Here is a 23,963-nt window from a genome sequence, read left to right as displayed (position 1 = left end):
CTATACAGGTAAGTGTCTAAGAAAACATTTCTAAACGATGTATAGTTGCTTTTCGAGTTAAGCGATACTACAAAAACGGGACAGTTGTGTTTGTCTGGAAGTAAATTAAATAATGTTATATAGTACGAGGCAGCGGTCATTTTGCAAATTATTCCAATATTCGCCTCTTTTACGTTTTACGTGAAACATTTTTGAATCATTTGTCATATTTTTGCTAAACACTGTTTTTCTAAATACTAGTGTTCTAATAATTTTGGCCACCACTGTATATGAACACTATAGTTAGCTTCATGACTGTAAGTCATTCTAATCAAATGTTATTGAGCTCTATATTAGTGCATATTTTGTGTTTGAGCCCATTCGGTAATAAAACACATTGCAATATTTACTTATAACAAGCATGTAAAACGATTTTGTCATTACGATGATAATATAGCCTACTGTGTGAAAGACTTTTGTTGTTTTCTTGTTAAAAAAATACTGACAATAGAATACTGAATGGCTGCTGAGTCACTTGTACAACCTGACTAAACAGAAAAGTTTTAACATTGGCAAAATATTGCTCAAAACTAGAGCTGTCACGATTCCTCGTGTCGATTAATCGGCGAAATACTGGAAGTGGCACATGAAATGCGTTATTAGACTGTTTTCCAAGGCTGCATGATATATTAAACCCATTTAAAATCATAATAATAGATGTGTACTATTGTGAATTCACAAACGCTACGATTCAATTAAATAAATGCGCTTTTAAATATTTACATACACACAGTAAATGCTGCTCCACACAAACAATTACATGCCTGCATATTGTTGTGAGTTTGGGTTTATGAAACGCTTAGCTGGCAAAGCAACATGCGCCATTTCATCAGATTTGTAAGGTAAATCAGTTATAAACTTACACAAACTCGGGAGAATACATCAGTATCTTTCTCAATATGCTAACTGTTCATCGCGATTTCAAAATAAAGCTCAAACCCTTTTATATACATATTTTGATGTCCCCATTTTCAAGAAATTAAGTGGCTGTTGCATTTCTGTCGTTAACAAATGGCCAAGTATTAAAGATTAAGTGAACATTTGAATTAAATGATGTTTGGTCAATATTAAACAGGGATTAGATCGAGCAGTAAAGTGTAAAAACAATTGTCAGGCCATTGCCGCCCTCTGGAGTCATTTGTTATAATGCACATTAGCTCTGTTGCCTATAATACCTTTTTTTAACAGTTTTGTTCACTAAAACCATATAATTACTTGCTTTTAATACTTTTTGAAATAATTATTATTGCCTCATTGCTATTATATATGAATTTTAAGTCATTTTAAAGGCTATTGTTTACTTAGGTCTAAGTAAAAAATTCTATTTAAAATTCTATATATATATAAATGAGAGCTAAGTGTTTAGTATTTCTCCCTCACCAGCTGTTACCACTGGGTATTTTATTTCAATATGTAAATACTAAAACTAAGTTTTGGACAGAGCTACCATTATTTTGTGAGGTTAAGAGAAAAGGAGCCGTAAAAGAAATACATTCCTGCCATCATCATACATTCCCAGTTTAGTCCTAAGAATACAAAGAATTTGTCTAGTGAACATGTTTTACAACTGAATCTGAATCAAGTGGATGGCCAAAACAGATATCATCTCCATTTGTAACCTATCATTGCGTTTTTTCTCCATTATCTGTCCAACAGCAAAGATCACAAGATTTCACCTATATTGTCCCCAAAGCGTCACAGTTTCTATGGCCTTCGGTGACTCCATACTAGGGCTTGGAGTTATCACTGTTTTCTTCATCATCTGCTGGGTCTATCCATGCTGCTGTCTCTACAAGAGGTTCAAAAATCCTAGACGTAAGTCAGTGTTCGCACAGCAAAACTGGCAGAATGTTTTTAGAACGTCATTTCCACCTTTGATTCTTCACACAGATGTGACTACAACAACTACGGTCGTCACGAGACAATACCTTCAGCAGCCTTCAGATGTCATAGTATCCTCCGTACCAACCTTACAAAGGCAAACCGACATCAACTGGACCACCACCTTCATATCAGGAAGCTGGTAAGATCTGCAAACGAGATGAATGCGACTATTTAAGCCAAGATGCCGAACCATCAATATGATTGCCGTCTTTGGTTTTCCAGTAGGTCCAGGATATCCTGTTCCCATCCAGGTTGCGTATGACCCTCTATAGCAGGGGTGTCCAAACTTGGTCATGGAGGGCTGGTGTCTTGCAAAATTTAGCTTATACTAGGCATACTAGAAACTTCCAGGCAGGTGTGTTGATGCAAGTTGAAGCTAAACTCTGCAGGACACAGGCCCTCCAGGACTGAATTTAGGCACCTCTCGCTCTACAGTCATTGCTGCCCATAGGCTACACCTCACCTCAACCAGCGTACAACCCTGCTTACGTCATCATGACCAGTAACTAAACCAAAATGCTGCATTGTGGAGGGTTACACATTTCCACGCTGCTCTGCTGTTGTGAATAGTGCAGCTACTGTGAACACTATCACATTGTTGTTCATTAATATTGCTGTATCCATGCTCTCTTTTTCGCTATTATGTTTGCATTTGTTTCTTTCTCTCTATTTTAACCAAAGATCTATCTATTGTCATTTATTTTGGATCCTAGATTGTAAATGTGTTAAATTGTGAATGTGTCTATCAATTCATTTCATGCCAGTCAAACTAAGCAAGAGTCGAGTTGACTATCAGAGTTTCCATCTAGTTGGTTTTGTCACAGACATGTTCTGTCTGTTTTGTTTTGTTAAGAGTTTCTTGATTGGGAGGGGCACTTTAGCCACTTGTCAAGAAATACTTATCATAAGGAAATAAAACAAGCTGTTGAAGTGGACAAGCAACGCCGCAAGCAATATAGATCTTCTGCTTTTATCTAAAGTTTTATTTGGGTGTCATTAGGTAAGTGTCTAATTGTTTGAAAAAATGGAAAAGATGATGGTAATTTTCTGCTAGGACACTACCTGTTAATTTGTGGACATATTTTACTCTAGAATACAATTGCAATGTAATTCAAAATACATCTAACAATCACATTGTGTCCAGGTTTTAATAGACTATTGTGATTTGCAGTTATGGTCAGTTAACACTTTCCCTGATTTATTTACATCACTATTCTGATTTGTGAAAACTTTCAAAGTGCCATTTTGGCCAGTTAACCCACCCCTGGGTCAGTAACATCACTATTCTGATCTGTGAAAACTGTCATGGTGCAGGCTTGGCCAATTAACCCTTTCTTTATTCATTAACATCATTATTCTGGTCTGTGAAAACTTTCATATTGCCATTTTGGTCAGTTAACCCTTCCCTGACTCATGTACATCACTATTCTGATCTGTGAAAACTTTCACAGTGCAGGTTTGGCCAATTAACCCTTTCTTTATTCATTAACATCATTATTCTGATATGTGACAACTGAGTTAACCCTTCCCTGACTCACGTACATCATTATTTTGATCTGTGAAAACTTTCACATTGCCACTTTGGTCTGTTATGCCTTCCCTGGGTCAGTAACATCTCTATTCTGATTTGTAAAAACTTTCACAGTGCCGTTTTGGCCAGTTAACCCATCCCTGGGTCAGTAACATCACTATTCTCATTTGTGAAAATTTTCACAGTGCTGTTTTAGCAAGTTAACCCTTCCCTGACTTACGTACATCACTATTCTGATCTGTGAAAACTGTCACAGTGCAGGTTTGGTTATTTAACCCTTTCCTGACTCATGTACATCACTATTCTGATCTGTGAAAACTTTCACAGTGCAGGTTTGGCCAGTTACCCCTTTCTTTATTCATTAACATTATTATTCTGATCTGTGACAACTGAGTTAACCCTTCCCTGATTTACGTACATCACTATTCTGATCTGTGAAAACTTTCACATTGCCATTTTGGTCTGTTAACCATTCCCTGGGTCAGTAACATGACTATTCTGATCTGTGAAAACTGTCACAGTGCAGGTTTGGTTATTTAACCCTTTCCTGACTCATGTACATCACTATTCTGATCTGTGAAAACTTTCACAGTGCAGGTTTGGCCAGTTACCCCTTTCTTTATTCATTAACATTATTATTCTGATCTGTGACAACTGAGTTAACCCTTCCCTGACTTACGTACATCACTATTCTGATCTGTGAAAACTTTCACATTGCCATTTTGGTCTGTTAACCATTCCCTGGGTCAGTAACATGACTATTCTGATCTGTGAAAACTGTCACAGTGCAGGTTTGGTTATTTAACCCTTTCCTGACTCATGTACATCACTATTCTGATCTGTGAAAACTTTCACAGTGCAGGTTTGGCCAGTTACGCCTTTCTTTATTCATTAACATTATTATTCTGATCTGTGACAACTGAGTTAACCCTTCCCTGATTTACGTACATCACTATTCTGATCTGTGAAAACTTTCACATTGCCATTTTGGTCTGTTAACCATTCCCTGGGTCAGTAACATGACTATTCTGATCTGTGAAAACTGTCACAGTGCAGGTTTGGTTATTTAACCCTTTCCTGACTCATGTACATCACTATTCTGATCTGTGAAAACTTTCACAGTGCAGGTTTGGCCAGTTACCCCTTTCTTTATTCATTAACATTATTATTCTGATCTGTGACAACTGAGTTAACCCTTCCCTGATTTACGTACATCACTATTCTGATCTGTGAAAACTTTCACATTGCCATTTTGGTCTGTTAACCATTCCCTGGGTCAGTAACATGACTATTCTGATCTGTGAAAACTGTCACAGTGCAGGTTTGGTTATTTAACCCTTTCCTGACTCATGTACATCACTATTCTGATCTGTGAAAACTTTCACAGTGCAGGTTTGGCCAGTTACCCCTTTCTTTATTCATTAACATTATTATTCTGATCTGTGACAACTGAGTTAACCCTTCCCTGACTTACGTACATCACTATTCTGATCTGTGAAAACTGTTACAGTGCAGGTTTGGTTATTTAACCCTTTCCTGACTCATGTACATCACTATTCTGATCTGTGAAAACTTTCACAGTGCAGGTTTGGCCAGTTACGCCTTTCTTTATTCATTAACATTATTATTCTGATCTGTGACAACTGAGTTAACCCTTCCCTGATTTACGTACATCACTATTCTGATCTGTGAAAACTTGCACATTGCCATTTTGGTCTGTTAACCATTCCCTGGGTCAGTAACATGACTATTCTGATTTGTGAAAAATTTCATTTGATTTATCCCGCTAATGTATGTGCAAAAACAGCTGCAGAACTATTTGTTCACACGCCAAGAATAAACTCTTGGTAAACTGTGTGTGAGTTTTTGAGAGCAGGATTGTGGCGACAGTGGCCGATTGTGGCGATTTCGCAATGGTGCGTCTGGCCCAGATAACTGAAAACAAGAAATGGATCTATGCTATCTAAATACTATCTTTAACCAAACAGACAAAGTTTCATTTGTTTTTTTTTTTTTTTTCAGCAAGTCAGCTTCCTGTTCCCTACAGCCAGGCTGCATATGATGATGGTCAGATCATGTACCCTCTACAACCAACAAACTACACCTCACCTCAATCTGATCACAACCAATTTATCGGAATCACCAAAGACCAGTTAACTAACCAAAAAATGGCCAATGCTGGATCATGGAGAATTGTTCATTTCCATGCTGCTTTGCCTTGAGTTGTGCAACTACTACAGACTCTGATAAGACTGTGTTGAGCATACAGCTATTATTACTGTCGTTCATGTACCTTTGCCATTTCTAAGTTTATATTTTGCTTTGTGAACTTTTCTCTTCATTTTAACCTAACTTAAAGCTTTATTTTTTAGGTGTAATGGTCAATAAATGGCTTCTTAAATGATTTTTTTAATGGTCAAATGTTGATGTATCATCTCTATGTGTGAAAACAATCCTTTGTACAATTTTATTTTCATTTTTTAACATTATTCTATCAAACAAATCTACCAGTCATTGGGCCAAATTCAGATGTTACAGACATTGGGAATATTAGTATTTTGACTGAGTATCGGACTGGACTGATTCAGGGTTCATTGATCTCCAGAAATTCCAAATAAGCACTTAAGTCAAGGTGCTACCAAAGGTGAAGGCCCCTTCACACCATGACTATAAGGATAACGATACAGGGCAACATATCGTTGGGATCACTTTTAGAACGTTTTTTTTTTTCCCAGCTGATGAACAATAAAACACTGACAGCTAATCAGACTTCATTCAAATTTAAAGGGCTTGTGCATTTGAAATAGCAGGCGACATTGTAGAGGAGCAAACAGACATTGCACAACAAACAGGGTAACATAAAACATAAAATTACCTCAGGAATTCAGTGCTAGTTTGGACAACATTGTCTTGCCTCCTTTGAAGGTGCAGTAGAAAAGAGTCTGTATTGTTTTTATTCCACTGCATTGACTACGTTAGAGATCACATTTACGCTACACTCACTGTTTAGATACTCTCGAAACGTGCGTGCTAAGGACATCTACTGGTTGAAGTCGTGTAAGTGCAACAAAAACAGAGTTATCGTTGACTGCTGTGGACGCAAATATCGTTGTATTTATCGTTATCGTGTTTGGTGTGAACGGGCGGTCCGTGTACGTTTTATTCATTTCATTTTCAAATTGAAACGAAATAAGCAGAAATAAGAAAACGGCTCCTTTATTCGTTTTTTTATTTGTTCAGAAAACGAAAAAATGAGATTTTGGCTCGATTTTTTGGTTCACGGGTAGAAAACGGATAAACGACTTCAAAATTCATTTTCCACATATGTGGGCGGTCACGAGACGCCCCTTTACGCCGATTGGTCAACCATTGTTTATTCAACAAAATAAAAGCCATTATTTTTTACCATTATTTATTTATTTTCATTCTATTTGCCACAGGAACGTTTCATTTCGCCATTATAAGTGTGCACAGCCTTGATGCTTAAGTAAAATGTTGATATTGAAAAAATGAAAAAACAAAGCTTTAACAAATGGACCAATCAGCAATCTGGGTGGGATTCTAGATATACGCCTTTTTCACCACCATTATGTGTTCATAAGAATTATAGACAAAAGGATCCAAGATTTCACTGTCATGTTTTAAGACCGTAAACTTGAGTTGGTTTGTGAATGTGTATTGGTTAATTTCATACCAATCATCACTGCAAGAGGTAAATATTTTTGGTTTAAAAAAGTGAAAGCACTGTCAATTAACTTTGATTTGATTGGCCATCTGAATTATTTTGACATTGAGGAGCATTCTCGAAAGAGAAGAAATTGTTGAATAAATTCTTATTTCTGTTTTCTTTGCATACAAAAAGTATTCTAGCGTCACAAAATTAAGGTTGAACCACTGATGTCACATGGACTATTTTAATAATGTCCTTACTACCTTTCTTGGCCTTGTATGTGTCAGTTGCATTGCTGTTTATGCCGGGTCAGAAAGCTCTCAGATTTCATCAAAAATATCTTAATTTGTGTTATGAAGATGAATGAAGGTCTTACAGGTTTGGAACAACATGAGGGTGAGTAATTAATGACAGAATTTTTAATTTTGGGTGAACTATTCCTTAAACGTCCAAACAAGCGATTCACAACACAAGACAAAGAATTGAATTATTTTGCTAACTGGTAACATTTCGACTTTTCTCTTTAGGATATAAGACTTGTAGCATGCAGAAAAAATCTGAATTGTAAGTCGTGGAGATCTGATCTCCGCTTTGGGGAGTACTATCCAATCGGGAAAAAATATTGAGCTGGGAAGCACAACGTGTGTTTTTTGTAAAAAAAATAAAATAAATACTTACTTTCTTTATATGAATCAGAACTAATTGTTCAACATTTCTCCCTAATTTTGTGATCATTTATATGTTAATAAATTCCCAACCGGACTGTTCATGAACAACCGATCTGTTTAGTGAATTAGTATCGTTATTTCTATGAAAAAAATTATAAATGGTTAATTCTTGGTAATAGCAAACATAATAGAGTGTCATCGAAACTAAGTACTGTACAGATCTGCCATTATTTCGAGAGATTAAGAGAACAGGAAAACTAGAGGAAATACCTTCCCCGCATCATTTCCCTTTACAGTCCCAAGACGACCAAGGATTTGTCTAGTGTCAAATACTGAATCTTAGGCGGTGTTTACACACAAGTGCATATTATAATATTATCCATTGTAACCTATAATCGCGTTTCTTCTCCATGATCTGTTCAAAAGCAAAGACCGCAATATTTCACCTGTATATTCTCCTCAAAGCGACGCTGTTTCTGTTCCCTTCGGTGACTTCATATATAGGGCTTGGAGCCATCATTGTTTTCTTCAACATCTGCTGTAAGTGTCTAATTGTTGTTTAATCAAACTGGTAAACACTGTATAAAAAAAGGAAAAGATACTTGTACTTTTCTGCAAGGAGGTTATCTGTTAATTTAGACATTTAACTGAAAAACGCAACGCGATGCGAAATTCAAAATACAGGTAAGTGAAGAACCAATATGACATTAAATGCCCTATTTTACAGACTTGTCTTAGAAAGTGTTCCTTAATTATGAATACAGCATGAATGTCACACTTTTCAGGATTTATTTTGCTAATGCATGTTCTCAAAGTTTTCAAAACGCCATTTGTCATATATGCGCATCGTTTTTTTAAGTTCATAATTGCTGTTTTCATTGCTAAAACCGTTACATATTGCTTGCAAATATTATTATAATTAATAAAAACATTAAACGTGATTGTACGTATTATTATTTACAAACGACAGACTAAACACGTTCGATTCCTAAAGGAATCTTTTCTTTGAGTCGGATGTTTTCAGTGAGCCATTCGAACAAAAATGGCCTGAAATGATTTCTTCAATTCGACTCAAGATCCGACTCACAATGATCTAGCTTTAAACAGAAAGTCGTCTTGTAGATGCTAGAATCATGAATTTTAGATCATTTGATTTGTAAAAACTGGAAGGGAATCAATTTTTGTCTCCGCGTTTAGTTTCTTCACACTTTCCACACAAAGTAACCACGGATGGAGACATATATTATGGTCTTTGTGAGGAAAATTGAGGACAAACCTCACAAGCTGTAACTCAGGTAGTATATTTTCTATTTAATGATCAGAGTAATACATTTTATTCTGATAAACCAATGCTGAGTGCAAACTGGTCCAATCGTCACGGTTTCATTATGAGAAGGACTATGTAAGACCGCAAGGAAAAGCACAATTTGTTGATGAAACTAAAGTTAATAGGTGATAAAGATGCATACGAGCAATATTAATTAAGATATTAGCCTAATATGTCACCTTCCTGACCAGAAATTATATGAACAAACATGCATGTTGTCAAAATTCTTGCCCTGGAAACACTGGTTCAGTTTGGCCAACCACAAATCCCTTTTTTAGATTTTTGCACTCTTCACGATTTGTTATAATTTTTGGCAGTCTATAGTACTCCAAATGTTTTCCCAGTTCGGCCGTTGGTACAGCCCAAAACACGACAATAACTGACCATTTTCAGCAGTAACAATCAGCAAAATATGTGAGTTTTGTTCGGTTCAGTGGCATTCTTTATGTGAATTGGTTGTTTGAAAGCTGTAACACTCAGTGTTTCTAATGTGTATTTTTCCTAATCTGTCCAGAAGCAAAACCTTAAAATAAGTCATTCTCCCCATCGAATGGAAGACATTTTCATCGTGGTCATAGTGTTTTTGGTGGTATCCTTTACTGGGTTCATCATCTTCTGCCTGGGTAAATATACAAGAAAACTTAAAGGTAATTAAGTGTCAATATTTGTATACAAAGAGCTGCGTCTGAGTTTTGTTCATACTAAATGCTGTCTTTTGATTCAACTTTTGTAGAAACTATGCTGTCAAGAACAGTCAGGACAACACAATACCATCCACAGGGGAGTCAGTACTCACCTCACCAGGCTACTAACCTACAGCCAGCTTATAGATGGCAACCCATTCCAACTGGACCAACTCTGGGACCACCGTACGCACCCACATATCTGGAGGCTGGTAAGATCTACAAACATCTACCTGTTTTCCACAAGACCAAATGTTGTTGAACTTTTATAGTTTTAAGTCTGTGACAAGAAGTTCACGCTGCAACAAAATAGCCATGTTTGTACTTAACAAACATAAAAGGATGGTTCACCTAAAAATGAAAATTCTGTCATCATTTACTCACCCTCAAGCACAAAGGAAGATATTTTGAGAAGTGTTGGTAACCAGACAATACTTCCAATACTTCCAATACTATGGAATTCACTGTTACCAACATTCTCCAAAATATCCTCTTTAGTGTTCAACAGAAGAAAGACACTCATACAAGTTTGTAACAGCATGAGGGTGAGTAAATGATGACAGAATTTTCATTTTGGTTGAACTACGGCTAAATCTAGCTGATCCAATTAAAAATAAGTGGAAGTAGAGAGCTAAAGTCTTTATCTTCTTTATCGCCGCAGAACTATTTGTTCACATGCCAAGAAAAACTCTTGCGTAACTATGTGTGCGAGTTCCTGAGAACAGGATTGTGGTGACAGTATAGGCAAGAAAAATGATTTCGCAATGGTGCGACTGACGCAGGCAGCTGAAAAAATGAAACTTTACATTATGTCAAAAATTAAGCCTAAAAAAAATCAATCCAGTCTTTAATTACCGAATAACCAAATAAAGTTATCTGCTGGTTTTCGTTTTCCAGCAGGTCAGTTTCCTGCTCCCTTCAGCCAGGCTGCATATGACGGTCGTCAGATCATGTACCCTCTACAACCATTGGTTCAACCAGCGCTTCCCATAGACTACACCTCACCTCAACCCCCGTACAATCCCGCTTACGTGGAATCACCAGAGACCAGTTAACTACCCAAAAATGGCCAGTTATCAACGATGAATCATGGAAGTTTTCGCATTTCCACACTTCTTTGCCTAAGTTGTGAATTGTGCAACTACTACAGACTCTGATAAGATTGTGTTGAGAAGAAAAGTATTGTTGTCGTTCATGTGCATTTGCCATTACTAAGTTTATACTTGCTTTGCGAACTTGATTTTTCATGACCAGTCATGAACCACAGTTTGTTTGTTTCTCTTCATTTTAAACAAATTTGCTTTTATTGTATAGCCTTTTGTTTATTGGTCAATAAACACCATCTTTAATTGAATGTTCAAAGGTAATCCATTTATTTAACAACCTACAAATTCCTAAATTTTAAGGTCACTGCTAAGTCCTATTTGAAGTTATCCTAACTGGAGTAGAAAGGACGTTATTAAGCATATTTCCTGTATTTTAAAACACAGTATAGAAAAACTTAAATGAGATATTAAAAAAGGGAACTCTGATCACCTGGTGTTAATATCCTTGATTATATGACAAACCCAACCTTATCTCATGTTGAAACGTACCTGATGCCAAATACATACTGGCATCATAAGATTAGGTATACTGTACTGGCAGCATTCCTCAGATTTTCACTGAGGTTGCAAGATGGCAGGCCACTCTAATTTGACTGAAACCAGATGAATGCCAAAAGGATGATGGGTAACTGGTGATTCCAAATCTGTGATTTCTCGAATATTGAATGTTTACAAGACAAGATAATGCAGAAACTCTCAATGGGGAATCGGTTCAGCACTACAGCTGGAATTGCTTGCCAGTTCAGTGCTGAACAGGATAAGAATCCAAATTGTACTCTGCATTGACCAAGTCTCTCATGGTTTGGTGGATGTTTTCTGGAGCAGGAGTTGGGCCTCTTATACAGCTACATGGCAGGGTGAATGCAAATGTTTATCAGAAGCTCCTTCAGTAACATGCAGTTCCTTCCCTGCAAACATCTTCCAATCAGCCTGCAATTTTCAACAATGCCAGAGTCACACTGCAAAACAGAAGGCAGTTCCTTGAAGAACATTGAGATGGCCGGACTAGAGCCCTGATTTAAGTTTCACTGAAAATCTCTGGAAAATCCTTGGCAACAAAGTTATGGCTAAGAAACCCACTACAGTTACCAAACTATGGATGAAGAGTGGACCAAGATCACACCAACGCAGTGAGAGAAACTAGTGATAGTCCTGCAGTCATTCAAAACAGGGGCTTCTACATTTCCTACTTATTTCTGACAGCTTCCAATATTTTAGTTGTAATCTACTTTAATTAACTGTGTTTTTCATAAAATAAAGTTTGTGGTTATAATGCCTTGGATATTTTGTCAAACATGTTAATAGAACATTGGTATACCTACAGCTTCAACCTAACAGTTGAAGTCAAAAGTTTATATACACCTACCTTGCAGAATCTACAAAATGTTAATTATTTCACCAAAATAAGAGGGATCATACAAAACATATTATTTTGAGATCCACCTTTTCACACTGAGGACAACCGAGGGACTCATATGCAACTGTTACAGAAGGTTCAAACACTCACTGATGCTCCAGAAGGAAAAACCATGCATTAAGAGCCAGGGGGTGAAAACCTTTGAACAGAATGAAAATGTGTACATTTTTTCTTATTTTGCCTAAATATCATATTTCTTTCATTTAGCACTGCCCCTCAGAGGCTACAGAAGATAGTTTCCCAGAAGACAAATTAAGTTAAATTTACCCTGATCTTCAAATTAAAAAAAAATACCTTCCCCATTCCTTCTGGAGAATCAGTGAACCTTTGAACTTTCTATACTAGTCCCTCAGCTGTCCTCAGTGTGAAAAGATGGATCTCAAAATCATAGTCATTGTAGGAAAAAGTTCAAATACACAAAAATGTTGGAAACTTGTGGACCTGAAAGATTTTTTTTTTTCTGAAGAACAGCGATCAACTATTCAGGACTCATAAACAACTATCACTAAACAAAAAAACACAGCTGTGGATCATTCAGGTAACATAAGAATGAAGTGTATGTAAACTTTTGAACGGGGTCATTTTTATAAATTCAACTATTATTTTCACTTGTGGACTAAATGTAAACGTCTTTTATTTGAAATATCTTAATCAGGTCAGTACTAAATAAAAAATAACAAGCATTTTGATTTATCCCTCTTATTTTAGTTATTTTGTATTATTGATGTAAACTTTTGACCTAAACTTCCTTCCTTCAAATTTTAAACGCTTAACAATATTTAAGAAAAAAAAAAAGTATTTATGGATAATTTAAATACTTGTGATCAATTTTACGAGCAAAGGACGAAAAACCTGCCTACTGGTTAAAGACGTTCAGCAGGGCCAGGTTTTTTTTTCCTTTCGCTTTCGTTTCTCCCCACAGTTTGCGTGCGGTTCTTTACTGAAAACAGGAAAAAAGTTCAGTTGTTTCTTTAGACGCCCACGAGCATGATTTGGCATACTGTCCGCGTCAAAAGAAGATAGTGGGGTGTTGAAGAGGAAGAGCTTCGCGATGGCGTCCACCTTAGCGGTTCTTCTGCTCCTGTCTGCGTGTTTATTTACGGTAACAGTCGGTAAGTTAGCCAACCTGTTACAAAAAAAAAGACACTTTAAACTTGTTTTTGGGCGGTTTACCGATCATATCATTTATAGCCTACATCACTTGACGTTACGGTGTTATTTAAAAACTCGCGATGTTTGTTATAAAGTCCGTTCTCTCCGAAAGTCATCGGAGGATCTTTCATAAAATGTGTCGCGTTTCTACTGTTCTATTAGGTGATAATGGCTGTAAGAGCTACACCGACAAATATGGGGGCTACAAGTCCCCAGTTCGCTGCCATTTTTGGGAGCACTGCTGTGGAACCTGCGATGACAGATACTGCTGCTCGATAGAATATTTGAAGTTATCCGAGATTGATCAAAATTTCTGCAATTTGTAAGTATCTTAAAGTCATTTCTTTATTAATAACACATGTCCGTTAGACCCAAAGGTACATTTTCATACAACTGATCATGTCATTCCAAACTCGTATGAATATCGTTCAGTTCCTGAACCCAAAAGGAGAAATTGAGAGGAACAAATGTTCAAATAATACATCATTTCCATATAACCGTGATCTACTGATAATTCTGTGAACGAAGGCACGTGGTTTTTACTGAAATGTGTGGCATGCTATATATTGTTCATACCTGTTTTTGATCTTAATCTTAATCTAATTGCTAATGTAAATCTCAAACTTGAAACCCTATCTTCAAGTTTACTTTTCTAATGTTTCCACTTTGTGTTAGTTGAGGTTCTGTCTTTTCCTTTTCATGCCCCACCCACCGTTTCCTACAGAGGCTGTGGTCTTTTTCACTGAAATGCAGCTTGCAAAATGCATCCCACAGAATCGTACATGTGATGCATTGAACAGACTATTCTTAAAGAAAAAAGTTCACCTCAATTTAAAAACGAGGCAAGAGGGAAGTAGTATGATGCAACTTCTGCATTTTTGAGGGTGTGAACATGCTGGCCTAGCAAGACAGGGCATGACCAATGGGTAAAAAATTTATACAAACTAATCTTTTCCATTTTTGTACCCTGGTGAAAAAAACTGCTAAAATCAGCCTAGGCTGGTTGCCTGGTTTTAGCTGGTCATAGCTGGTCAGCAGGCTGGTTTTAGAGGGGTTTTGGCCAGGCTGGTCTTAGCTGGTCAGGCTGGGTAACCACCAGCTAAAACCAGCCTGGCCAGGCTGGGAGACCAGCTAAAACCAGCTACTTCAAGCTTAAACCAGCTAAGACCAGCCAACCAGCTTAGCTGTTTTGTTTGTTTTTTCAGCAGGGATAGTGGCAAAGTTTGCAATTAGGATCCTGCTTTGATATTGTATATTTTCAAACTAACCAGTGTGTTTTCATTAAACCAGTGTGGCTTCATTAAATGAATGAAAAATAACTAATAGCATTTTAATATATAAATACGATTTTAAAGATGAAATACACTAGAACATGCTATAGAGTGTTTCTAATGCTGGTTGCCTCATGTTTTTATTTGTCCAACAGCAAAAGCACTGGTGGTGTCGTTGGTGTAATAATATTGATTGTGGTCATCATTGTGTTCATCACCTGCTGCTGCTGCCCCTGCTGCTGTATCTATAAAATGTGTAGAAAACCCAGACGTAAGTGTTTTAGGGTGTGTTCACACTTGTCATGTTTGGTTCGATTAAAACGAACTCTGGTGCAATTGCTCATTTGAGTAAGTGTGAACGCTGCCATCCGAACTCTGGTGTGTACCAAATAATCTTTTTGTGGTCTCGGTCTGCTTCCAAATGAACTCTGGTGTGAATCGAATGAAATATGAATGCAACACGGACCAAATGCTACTAAGCAAACCAGAAACAGAAAGTCATGACAAGGTGCAATGCTACGCAGCATGATTTCAGCAGTGTATCCAAAACAAAATGAGCCAAGAGAGCTTTTTGTGGTGAAAATTAAATCATATACTCGCAACAATAGGCATGCTTATTGCTTAGTGCAGTAGACGGCATTAAGTGTATTCAACTTAAATCTTTAAGTTGAACAGACCTTTTCCTTTTGTTTGGAGCATTAAGTGAGTTCCATCAAAAAATGTACGTCATTCAACCCAACCGATCAGGTTGAGAACGTATCACTACGCCTTTACATTCGGTATCTTTAGGTCCGCTGTCATAAATGCCAGTGTGAACGCTAAGTGGACCAGGAGGGAATGTAGCATTTTCCTGTTTGGTCCAGACCAAATGAACCAAACCAACCAAGTGTGAACACACCCTTAGTGTTAAATGAAAAGTTTATCTTTGTGAAAATATAGTTTGTACTCACCTTCAGGCCATCCAAGATTTAGATGAGTTTGAGATGAGTGTTTCATCATTGCATTGGGAACAGATTTGATGAAATTTAGTAGTACATCACTTGCTCACCAATGGATGGTCTGCAGTGAATTGGTGCCATCAGAATGTGATTGCCTTGATGGATTTGTTTCTTACAAACATGCAGCTTTTTGCTTCACTAGATGTTAATTGAGGAACTAGAGTGGTGTGGGTTACTTGAGGATTATTGTAATGTTTTTATCAGCTGTCGGCACCCATTCACTGCAAAGAATCCATCGGTGAGCAAGTAATGCTAAATTGCTCTAAATCTGTTCTGATGAAGAAACAAACTCATCTACATCTTGGACAGATGTTCATTTTTGGGTGAACTGTTCCATTAATGGGGAATATAGGTTTTTCAGGAGGGTAATAAAGTTGAATTATAAATTGATTTCTGTCTTGTTTTTTCCCACAGCTGTGGCAGGAACGCAAGTAACTACAGTCACGAATGTGCAATGCATTCAGCAGCAGTCTGCAATGCAGGCAGGCCAGTACCCACAATACCAACCAGTGCCGCCTCAGGCGGGTTACAGTGGTCGGCCAATGCAGACGGGACCATATCAAGGACAGACATATGCACCAGGACCCCCACCCCCGTATCACATAGCCAGTAAGAACACCTACAGTAGTAGAAACCATGTAGTAGTCTTTTCTGTGAAACTAACAATTTTTTTGTTTCCAGCGAGTCCTGGATATCCCGGTAGTCAAAGTGCATATGGTGGAGGCCAGGCCATGTACCCCATGCAGCCGCCTGCCCAGCCAGGTGTCACTTATATGCCGTCAGAGACATCGAGTCAGCCGGCCTACAACCCCGCCTATGTGCAGCCACCAAACACCGGTTACTAAACCGCAGCAGTCTCTCAAACCGTCACTGCTGGATTGCAGAGGTTGACACACTTTTGCGAGGCTAAGAATGTACCTAATTCAATTATGCAAGACTATTGGATGTGCTGTACACAGGGTTTTTACAGTTTCTTAACACTTTCACTTTCTTTTAGTTTTCACTCTGTGACACACTGGAAAAAATGATTTTTGGAATTGTAAATACTACAAAGACTGCTATAGCAAGTTTCACAAGAAAATGCTATTTCAGTCTTTGAGAATCTACAAGCAGTGAGTGAACATTTTTGTTCAGAGTTTTATACTTTCAGTATTATTCTAGTATTATTTAGTACTGAACTGTACTGATACACAACATCAAAAAAAAATTATAATAATATGCTAAAGACTAAAATCTAAAATATAACTAGTTTTTATTTTAATTATTTTTGTTAGTTCTATAATTCCAGTTTATGTCATTTTCTTACCGAGTTGTCATATTTCATACAAGAGCACAATACTCACAGATAGGGCTGGATGATATGGCGAAAATTTATATCACAATATATTTCTTAATTTCGGTCGATACGATATAATTCCGATATAGACAATATTAACAAGCCTCGGGAAAAAACTGCCAAGGACACACACAATGGATGTCTGTACCTACAAATGTCTGCAAACTGAATTTGCAAAGTCTAAAATACCTCCAGGCTCCTCCTATTAAAATTATATATATATATTTTTTAATAAAAACAAGACAAAAAAAATAAGGTTCACTTTTTATTTGTATTTAGCCTTTACAAACAAGAAATGTGAAATAAACCATCAAATAAAGAAAACTCTCAGACTCAGCTTATTACCAATAATATATTTCCATTTAAACTAGAACAGGCTTATTTAATTGAGAGAACTGTGAATAATCTATACAAATATGTATGTCTTGACTAAAGACTAAATTAATTCCCTATAAAATCGCTTAAAAAGGGGGAAAGAAATCATAGGAAAAATGATGCCACTAGGCCAACTAATTATTAATCCTCTTCCAGAAGGAGGTGCTGTTTCCCGCATTTTCCTGGTAACATTTGGACACAAAGTAGCACAGTGGTCATGAATTACTTTATAAGGAATTATAATAAAAATTAAATGAAAATGACATAAACTTTTCTGAATACAGTAAAGTTTCCTTTTTAGACACATTCATTTAAAAAAAGAAACAGCGCCACATTTTGACTGTGAAACGTGCAGTGCTCATGTTTATTTAACGATGTCAAAGCCTTTTTGAATATCTATTTGAAGCGGTCAGCGCTGATATTATGGCGAGTATTTGCATGAACCGTGTATAACTTACCAATGGCAGAGTTTATCCGAACTTAAAAAGCCGAACCACTTCCACACCACTGAATTAGTCTTTCCTGTCTTATCAACTATTTCGTCTGCCTTCTTACTTGTGGAAGCTTATATATGCAAATGTATATCGAAATATCGGAAATGGGTTTAAAAATCGTATCACCGTTATTGAAAAAAAATCTATCGCGATATATATTGATATCGAATTATTGTCCAGCCCTACTCACAGAAATAAAAATGTATTGTTTTTTAAATTTTAAATTTTTGGTGATTCTATTTATAGAAAGCGTCAACACGTTTTTCATTTTGAGTTTTTGAATAACAAAAACTATCTATACCAACTTTTTAAGCACAAAATGGCTGTCAAGGTAGTAAAAAGGGATACGCATTTGATAAAGTAACATTTGTTAAGCCTTAGGTAACCACTGTCTTTGCAGTCCCTTTTCAGATTGTATTATATTGTTTCAGGTAACATTATTTTTTGAGATGCAGCCTATTTGTTTTAACGGCTATACATTTTGTAAATGTTTAACTGGTGTTTTATATGTTTTTATGTGTGCAAGATGTCTTTTTTTTTTTTTTAAAGAAAGAAAAAGGGGAGCTAAAAAGGGCTTACAGGAGAACACCAAAGATGTGAAACTCAAAGGATGTTTGGTGAACTTGAATGTATATGGCCCCCCCTACTGGTGAAAAAAAACAGGCAAATCAATTAAGAACAAGTAAAACAAGGAAGATAAATAAAAAATGAATTTTTTTTTTTTTTTTACAATTCTGTGTACAGGCTTTTTACTCTTACTTTCATAGATTTGTAGAGATTATTTTTATTGTTTTGAGTATGATCCCAGAAGTCATGTTTTACTATATTATAGTAATTTGATATACCTCATATATATATATATATATATATATATATATATATTTAGATTTTACATTCATTTTTGATCATTAATACGTTACTTGCTGCGCCTGTGTCGTAAGTAGATCATCCGCACTTGGTGAGTATCGGCTCTGCTTAAAGGGATAATTCACAAAAAAATAAAAATTCTGTCATCATTTACTCACCCACAAGCATAAAAGAAGACATTTTGAAGAATGATGGTAAGAAAGATGACGATAGCCTTGATTTCCATAGTATAGGTTTTTCCATACTATGGAATTCAATGGCTACCATCAACTATTACCAACATTTCTTCAACGGAAGAAAAAGAAAACGGTAAAAGAAATCAAGGACTGGGGAAGGTTCTTGGTAGAAATTGCGTTCTTCTTTCCCCGCGGTATAAATCGCATTCCCCTCAGTAAAAGAAATCGTGTTCCGCTTTTCCCTCGATAGAAATCCCCGTGAAAAAAGTGCTATGTTCCCCTCCGTAAACGAAATCGTGTTCCGCTTTTCCCTCGGCAGAAATCCCGGTAAAAAAAAGTGCTATGTTCCCCTCGGTAAACGAAATCGTGTTCCGCTTTTCCCTCGGTAGAAATCCCGGTAAAAAAAAGTGCTACGTTCCCCTCGGTAAAAGAAATCGTGTTCTGCTTTCTCCTCGGTAGATATCCCAGTTAAAAAATGTGCTATGTTCCCCTCGGTAAACGAAATCATGTTCCGCTTTTCCCTCGATAGAAATCCCAGTGAAAAAAAGTGCTATGTTCCCCTCGGTAAACGAAATCGTGTTCCGCTTTTCCCTCGGCAGAAATCCCGGTAAAAAAAAGTGCTATGTTCCCCTCGGTAAACGAAATCGTGTTCCGCTTTTCCCTCGGCAGAAATCCCGGTAAAAAAAAGTGCTATGTTCCCCTCCGTAAACGAAATCGTGTTCCGCTTTTCCCTCGGTAGAAATCCCAGTGAAAAAAAGTGCTATGTTCCCCTCGGTAAACGAAATCGTGTTCCGCTTTTCCCTCGATAGAAATCCCAGTGAAAAAAAGTGCTATGTTCCCCTCGGTAAACGAAATCATGTTCCGCTTTTCCCTCGGCAGAAATCCCGGTAAAAAAAAGTGCTATGTTCCCCTCGGTAAACGAAATCGTGTTCCGCTTTTCCCTCGGCAGAAATCCCGGTAAAAAAAAGTGCTATGTTCCCCTCGGTAAACGAAATCATGTTCCGCTTTTCCCTCGATAGAAATCCCAGTGAAAAAAAGTGCTACGTTCCCCTCGGTAAAAGAAATCGTGTTCTGCTTTCTCCTCGGTAGATATCCCAGTTAAAAAATGTGCTATGTTCCCCTCGGTAAACGAAATCATGTTCCGCTTTTCCCTCGATAGAAATCCCAGTGAAAAAAAGTGCTATGTTCCCCTCGGTAAACGAAATCATGTTCTGCTTTTCCCTCGATAGAAATCCCAGTGAAAAAAAGTGCTATGTTCCCCTCGGTAAACGAAATCATGTTCCGCTTTTCCCTCGATAGAAATCCCAGTGAAAAAAAGTGCTATGTTCCCCGCAGTAAACGAAATCGTGTTCCGCTTTTCCCTCGATAGAAATCCCAGTGAAAAAAAGTGCTATGTTCCCCTCGGTAAACGAAATCGTGTTCCGCTTTTCCCTCGGGAGAAATCCCGGTAAAAAAAAGTGCTATGTTCCCCTCGGTAAACGAAATCATGTTCCGCTTTTCCCTCGATAGAAATCCCAGTGAAAAAAAGTGCTACGTTCCCCTCGGTAAAAGAAATCGTGTTCTGCTTTCTCCTCGGTAGATATCCCAGTTAAAAAATGTGCAATGTTCCTGTAGCTGTGTCATCCACTTATGAACAGGTGATCAGATGTTTTTTACTTGTACGTTGGAAATAAAGTCAATGTCCATTTAGAATCCATCTCTTGCTTTGCCCTTTTAATGAATGAAATGCGGTTTACAATAAAAGACACATGGATGGATTCGTGACTCAATGAATCTTACTATACAGTAAGAACCATGTGTTCCCACCACCTGTTCACATTCATTCACACACACTCATGAGGGTTTAAATGTCATATGACCAAACCCACTCCTCCCGTTCCACACCGCCATCTAGTGGTTAAAATTACATTTGGCTCCTACAATTCCCCTTGGTAAAAGAAATCGTGTTCCGCTTTCCCCTCGGTAGAAATCCCGGTAAAAAAAGTAAAAGAAATCGTGTTCTGCTTTCCCTCTGTAGAAATCCTGGTGAAAAAACGTGCTTCGTTCCCCTCGGTAAAAGAAATCGTGTTCTGCTTTTCCCTCGGTAGAAATCCCGGTAAAAAAAGTAAAAGAAATCGTGTTCCGCTTTCCCCTCGGTAGAAATCCTGGTGAAAAAACGTGCTACGTTCCCCTCGTTAAAAGAAATCGTGTTCTGCCTTCCCCTCGGTAGAAATCTTGGTAAAAATCGCGTTCACCTCAGTAAAAGAAAACATGTTCTGCTTTCCCCTCGGTAGAATTCATGTTTTGCATTCACTTCGGTAAAAGAAATCTTGTTCCGCTTTCCCCTGGTTGAAATCGGTAGAAATGGGGCCCGTGATTTTCCGTTATGCCACTGCTTTTAACCAGGCTGCATATGTTGGTGGTCAGACCACGTACCCTCTACAACCACCGGTTAAATCAGCGCCTAACACAGACTACACCTCACCGGTACAACTCCGCTTACTGGGAAAGAGCCACAAACAAACAACAACTGAAGTCAGCTGCAGTAAAGGCCTGGCAAAGCATCACAAAGGAGGAAACCCAGTTTCTGGTGATGTCAATGAGTTCCAGAATTAAGGCAGTCATTGCCTGCAAAGTATTCTCAATAAAATATTAAAAATGAACATTTTATCAATTATTATATTTATTTGTCAAATTTAATTTGAGCCCCTGAAAATGGGGGGTAATGGTGTATAGCAGGGATCCTCAAATCTGGCCCATCCATTTTACTGCAGAATTTAGCTCTAACCCTAATCAAACACACCTGAGCATGCTAATCTTCAGGTCTTCAGGATCATTAGAGAATGACAGGTAGGTGAGTTTGATCAGGGTTGGAGCTAAAAGGCGAATTCCAAATGGCTTTCTTTTTTGTGCCCTTCAGGGGCACTTCTGGAAGGGGACGCTATTAGTAGGGACGTTCCAAACGAAAGTGAGTAACTCCAGAAGTCCGTTAGCGAAGGGAACATTCCATGGTCACTTCACAGAACTGATTTCCGTTAGTGAACATGTGATCTTCAGTTAGGAGCGCCTGCGATGCATTTTAAAGCAAAGTTGGGGTGGATTTCAACTTTACATACAAACGTAAGTAGAATAGACTGATTAAATTTGTTTTTATTTTAATGCAATAGAAAATATTTTTTGTCAGTGATAGAAATATTATTTAAGACGGTAGTGTAAGCAAGTTTAAGCATGTTTAGTTTGAAAAAAAGTTTAATAGTAAATAAAATAAATATTTACTAAAATAATAATGGGGAGAAATTGATGGCTGACATGGCGTGGAGCTCTCCAATTCTTTTACTGTTTTTGTTTGTTTGTTCTGTGTTTAGTCATTCTCTTAGTGTCAGTTTTACCAGAGACAAAATACTGGACATAAGGCAACATACACCAGACAATTTTTTTTCCGTTTTTTGATTATTCAGACGCTTTGTTAGATGTACTAGTCGGAGGGGCAGCCGGAGGGGCAGCGATCCTCCCGCATTGCGGAGTTAACGGGGAAAACGAGAGGTGGTGGATTATGTTTCTACATAAATGAAGGTTGGTGTTCAGATGTAACAACTCTGAAACTGATGTGTTCTCCTAATTTAGAGGCGCATAAACTGTAAACAGTTCTATTCGTCCTGAGAGTTTTCCTCTTTCATTCTCGTGAATGTGTACGTTCCTCCTAAAAAGAACTACTTTGAGAAGCTAAAAAAGGGCTTTCAGCAAACATTACATTCACCCACTCCCCCTGCAAGTCCCCTCCCTCCCTCCCTCCCTCCCTCCCCCACCACTTAACCTGTGCTGGAGGTCTTTGTGGAGGATGTCATCCGAGTCTTTAGGAAGCAGAAATCTAGGAAACCTTCAGGCCCAGATGGTGTTTCACCTGCCTGTCTAAAGGTCTGTGCTGACCAACTGGCTCCCTTCTTCACACAGATCTTTAACAGATCACTGGAGCTGTGTTTAGTTCCCAACTGCTTCAAACGATCCACCATCACTCCAGTCCCAAAATCACTGGACTTAATGACTACAGACCTCTCATGTCTGTGGTCTTGAAGGCACTGGTCCTGGGCTACCTAAAAGACATCACTGTACCCTTGCTGGATCCTTTTCAGTTTGCCTACAGAGCAAACAGGTCTGTGGATGACGCAGTCAACATGGCACTGCATTACATCCTGAAACACCTCGAAAGAACTGGGAATTAAGGATCTTATTTGTGGACTTCAGTTCGGCCTTCAATACCATCATGCCTGACCTTCTCTCAGACAAACTGACACAGCTTTCTGTGCCCACCTCCATCTGTCAGTGGATTACCGGCTTCTTGACAGACAGGCAGAAGCGAGTAAGGCTGGGTAAACTCACATCCAGAACTATCACAACCAGCACTGGCCCCCCTCAGGGTTGCGTTCTCTCCCCACTGCTCTTCTCCCTCTACACAAATGACTGCACTTCAAAGCTCTGTCAAGCTCCTGAGGTTTGCGGACGACACTACGGTCATTGGCCTCATCAAGGATGGAGACGAGTCTGCTTACAGACAGGAGGTTGATCAGCTGGCTGTCTGGTGCAGTCTTAACCACCTGGAGCTAAACACTCTTAAAACAGTGGAGATGATCTTCAGGAGGAACCCCCTGCTCTCCCCCTACTCACCATCATGGACAGCACTGTGGCTACAGTAGAGTCATTCAGATTCCTGGTACCAACATCTCTCAGGACCTGAAGTTGAAACAGAGAGTTCAGGGGCTGTATTTCCTCTGCCAGCTGAGGAAGTTCAACCTGCCACAAGAGCTGCTAAAACAGTTGTACTCTGCCATCATTGAGTCTGTCCTGTGTTCCTCTATAACTGTTTGGTTTGGTTCAGCTACCAAAACAGAAGACTACAACGGACAGTCAGGGCTGCTGAGAGGATTATTGTTACCCCTCTACCCAACCTCCAAGATCTTTACACCTCCAGAGTCAGGAAAAGGGCTAAGAAAAT

At 38.1% G+C, this 23,963-nt stretch overlaps 1 protein-coding gene across 1 annotated transcript; it reads left to right on the top strand.

Moving 5' to 3' along the window:
• The first annotated feature begins 13,258 nt into the window (after positions 1–13,258).
• On the top strand, positions 13,259–18,494 carry LOC141338724 (protein shisa-5-like). Its single transcript, XM_073844336.1, has 5 exons — positions 13,259–13,437; positions 13,640–13,799; positions 14,904–15,019; positions 16,161–16,355; positions 16,428–18,494. The coding sequence occupies exons 1-5, from the start codon at positions 13,377–13,379 to the stop codon at positions 16,589–16,591; spliced, it is 696 nt and encodes a 231-aa protein (XP_073700437.1). The 5' UTR covers positions 13,259–13,376; the 3' UTR covers positions 16,592–18,494.
• Positions 18,495–23,963: the final 5,469 nt, after the last annotated feature.

Source organism: Garra rufa, chromosome 7 (assembly GCF_049309525.1).
Source record: "Garra rufa chromosome 7, GarRuf1.0, whole genome shotgun sequence".
NCBI classification, from domain to species: domain Eukaryota; kingdom Metazoa; phylum Chordata; class Actinopteri; order Cypriniformes; family Cyprinidae; genus Garra; species Garra rufa.
Note: the sequence above shows the minus strand (reverse complement) of the source record. Positions and strands in the feature narration are given on the sequence as shown.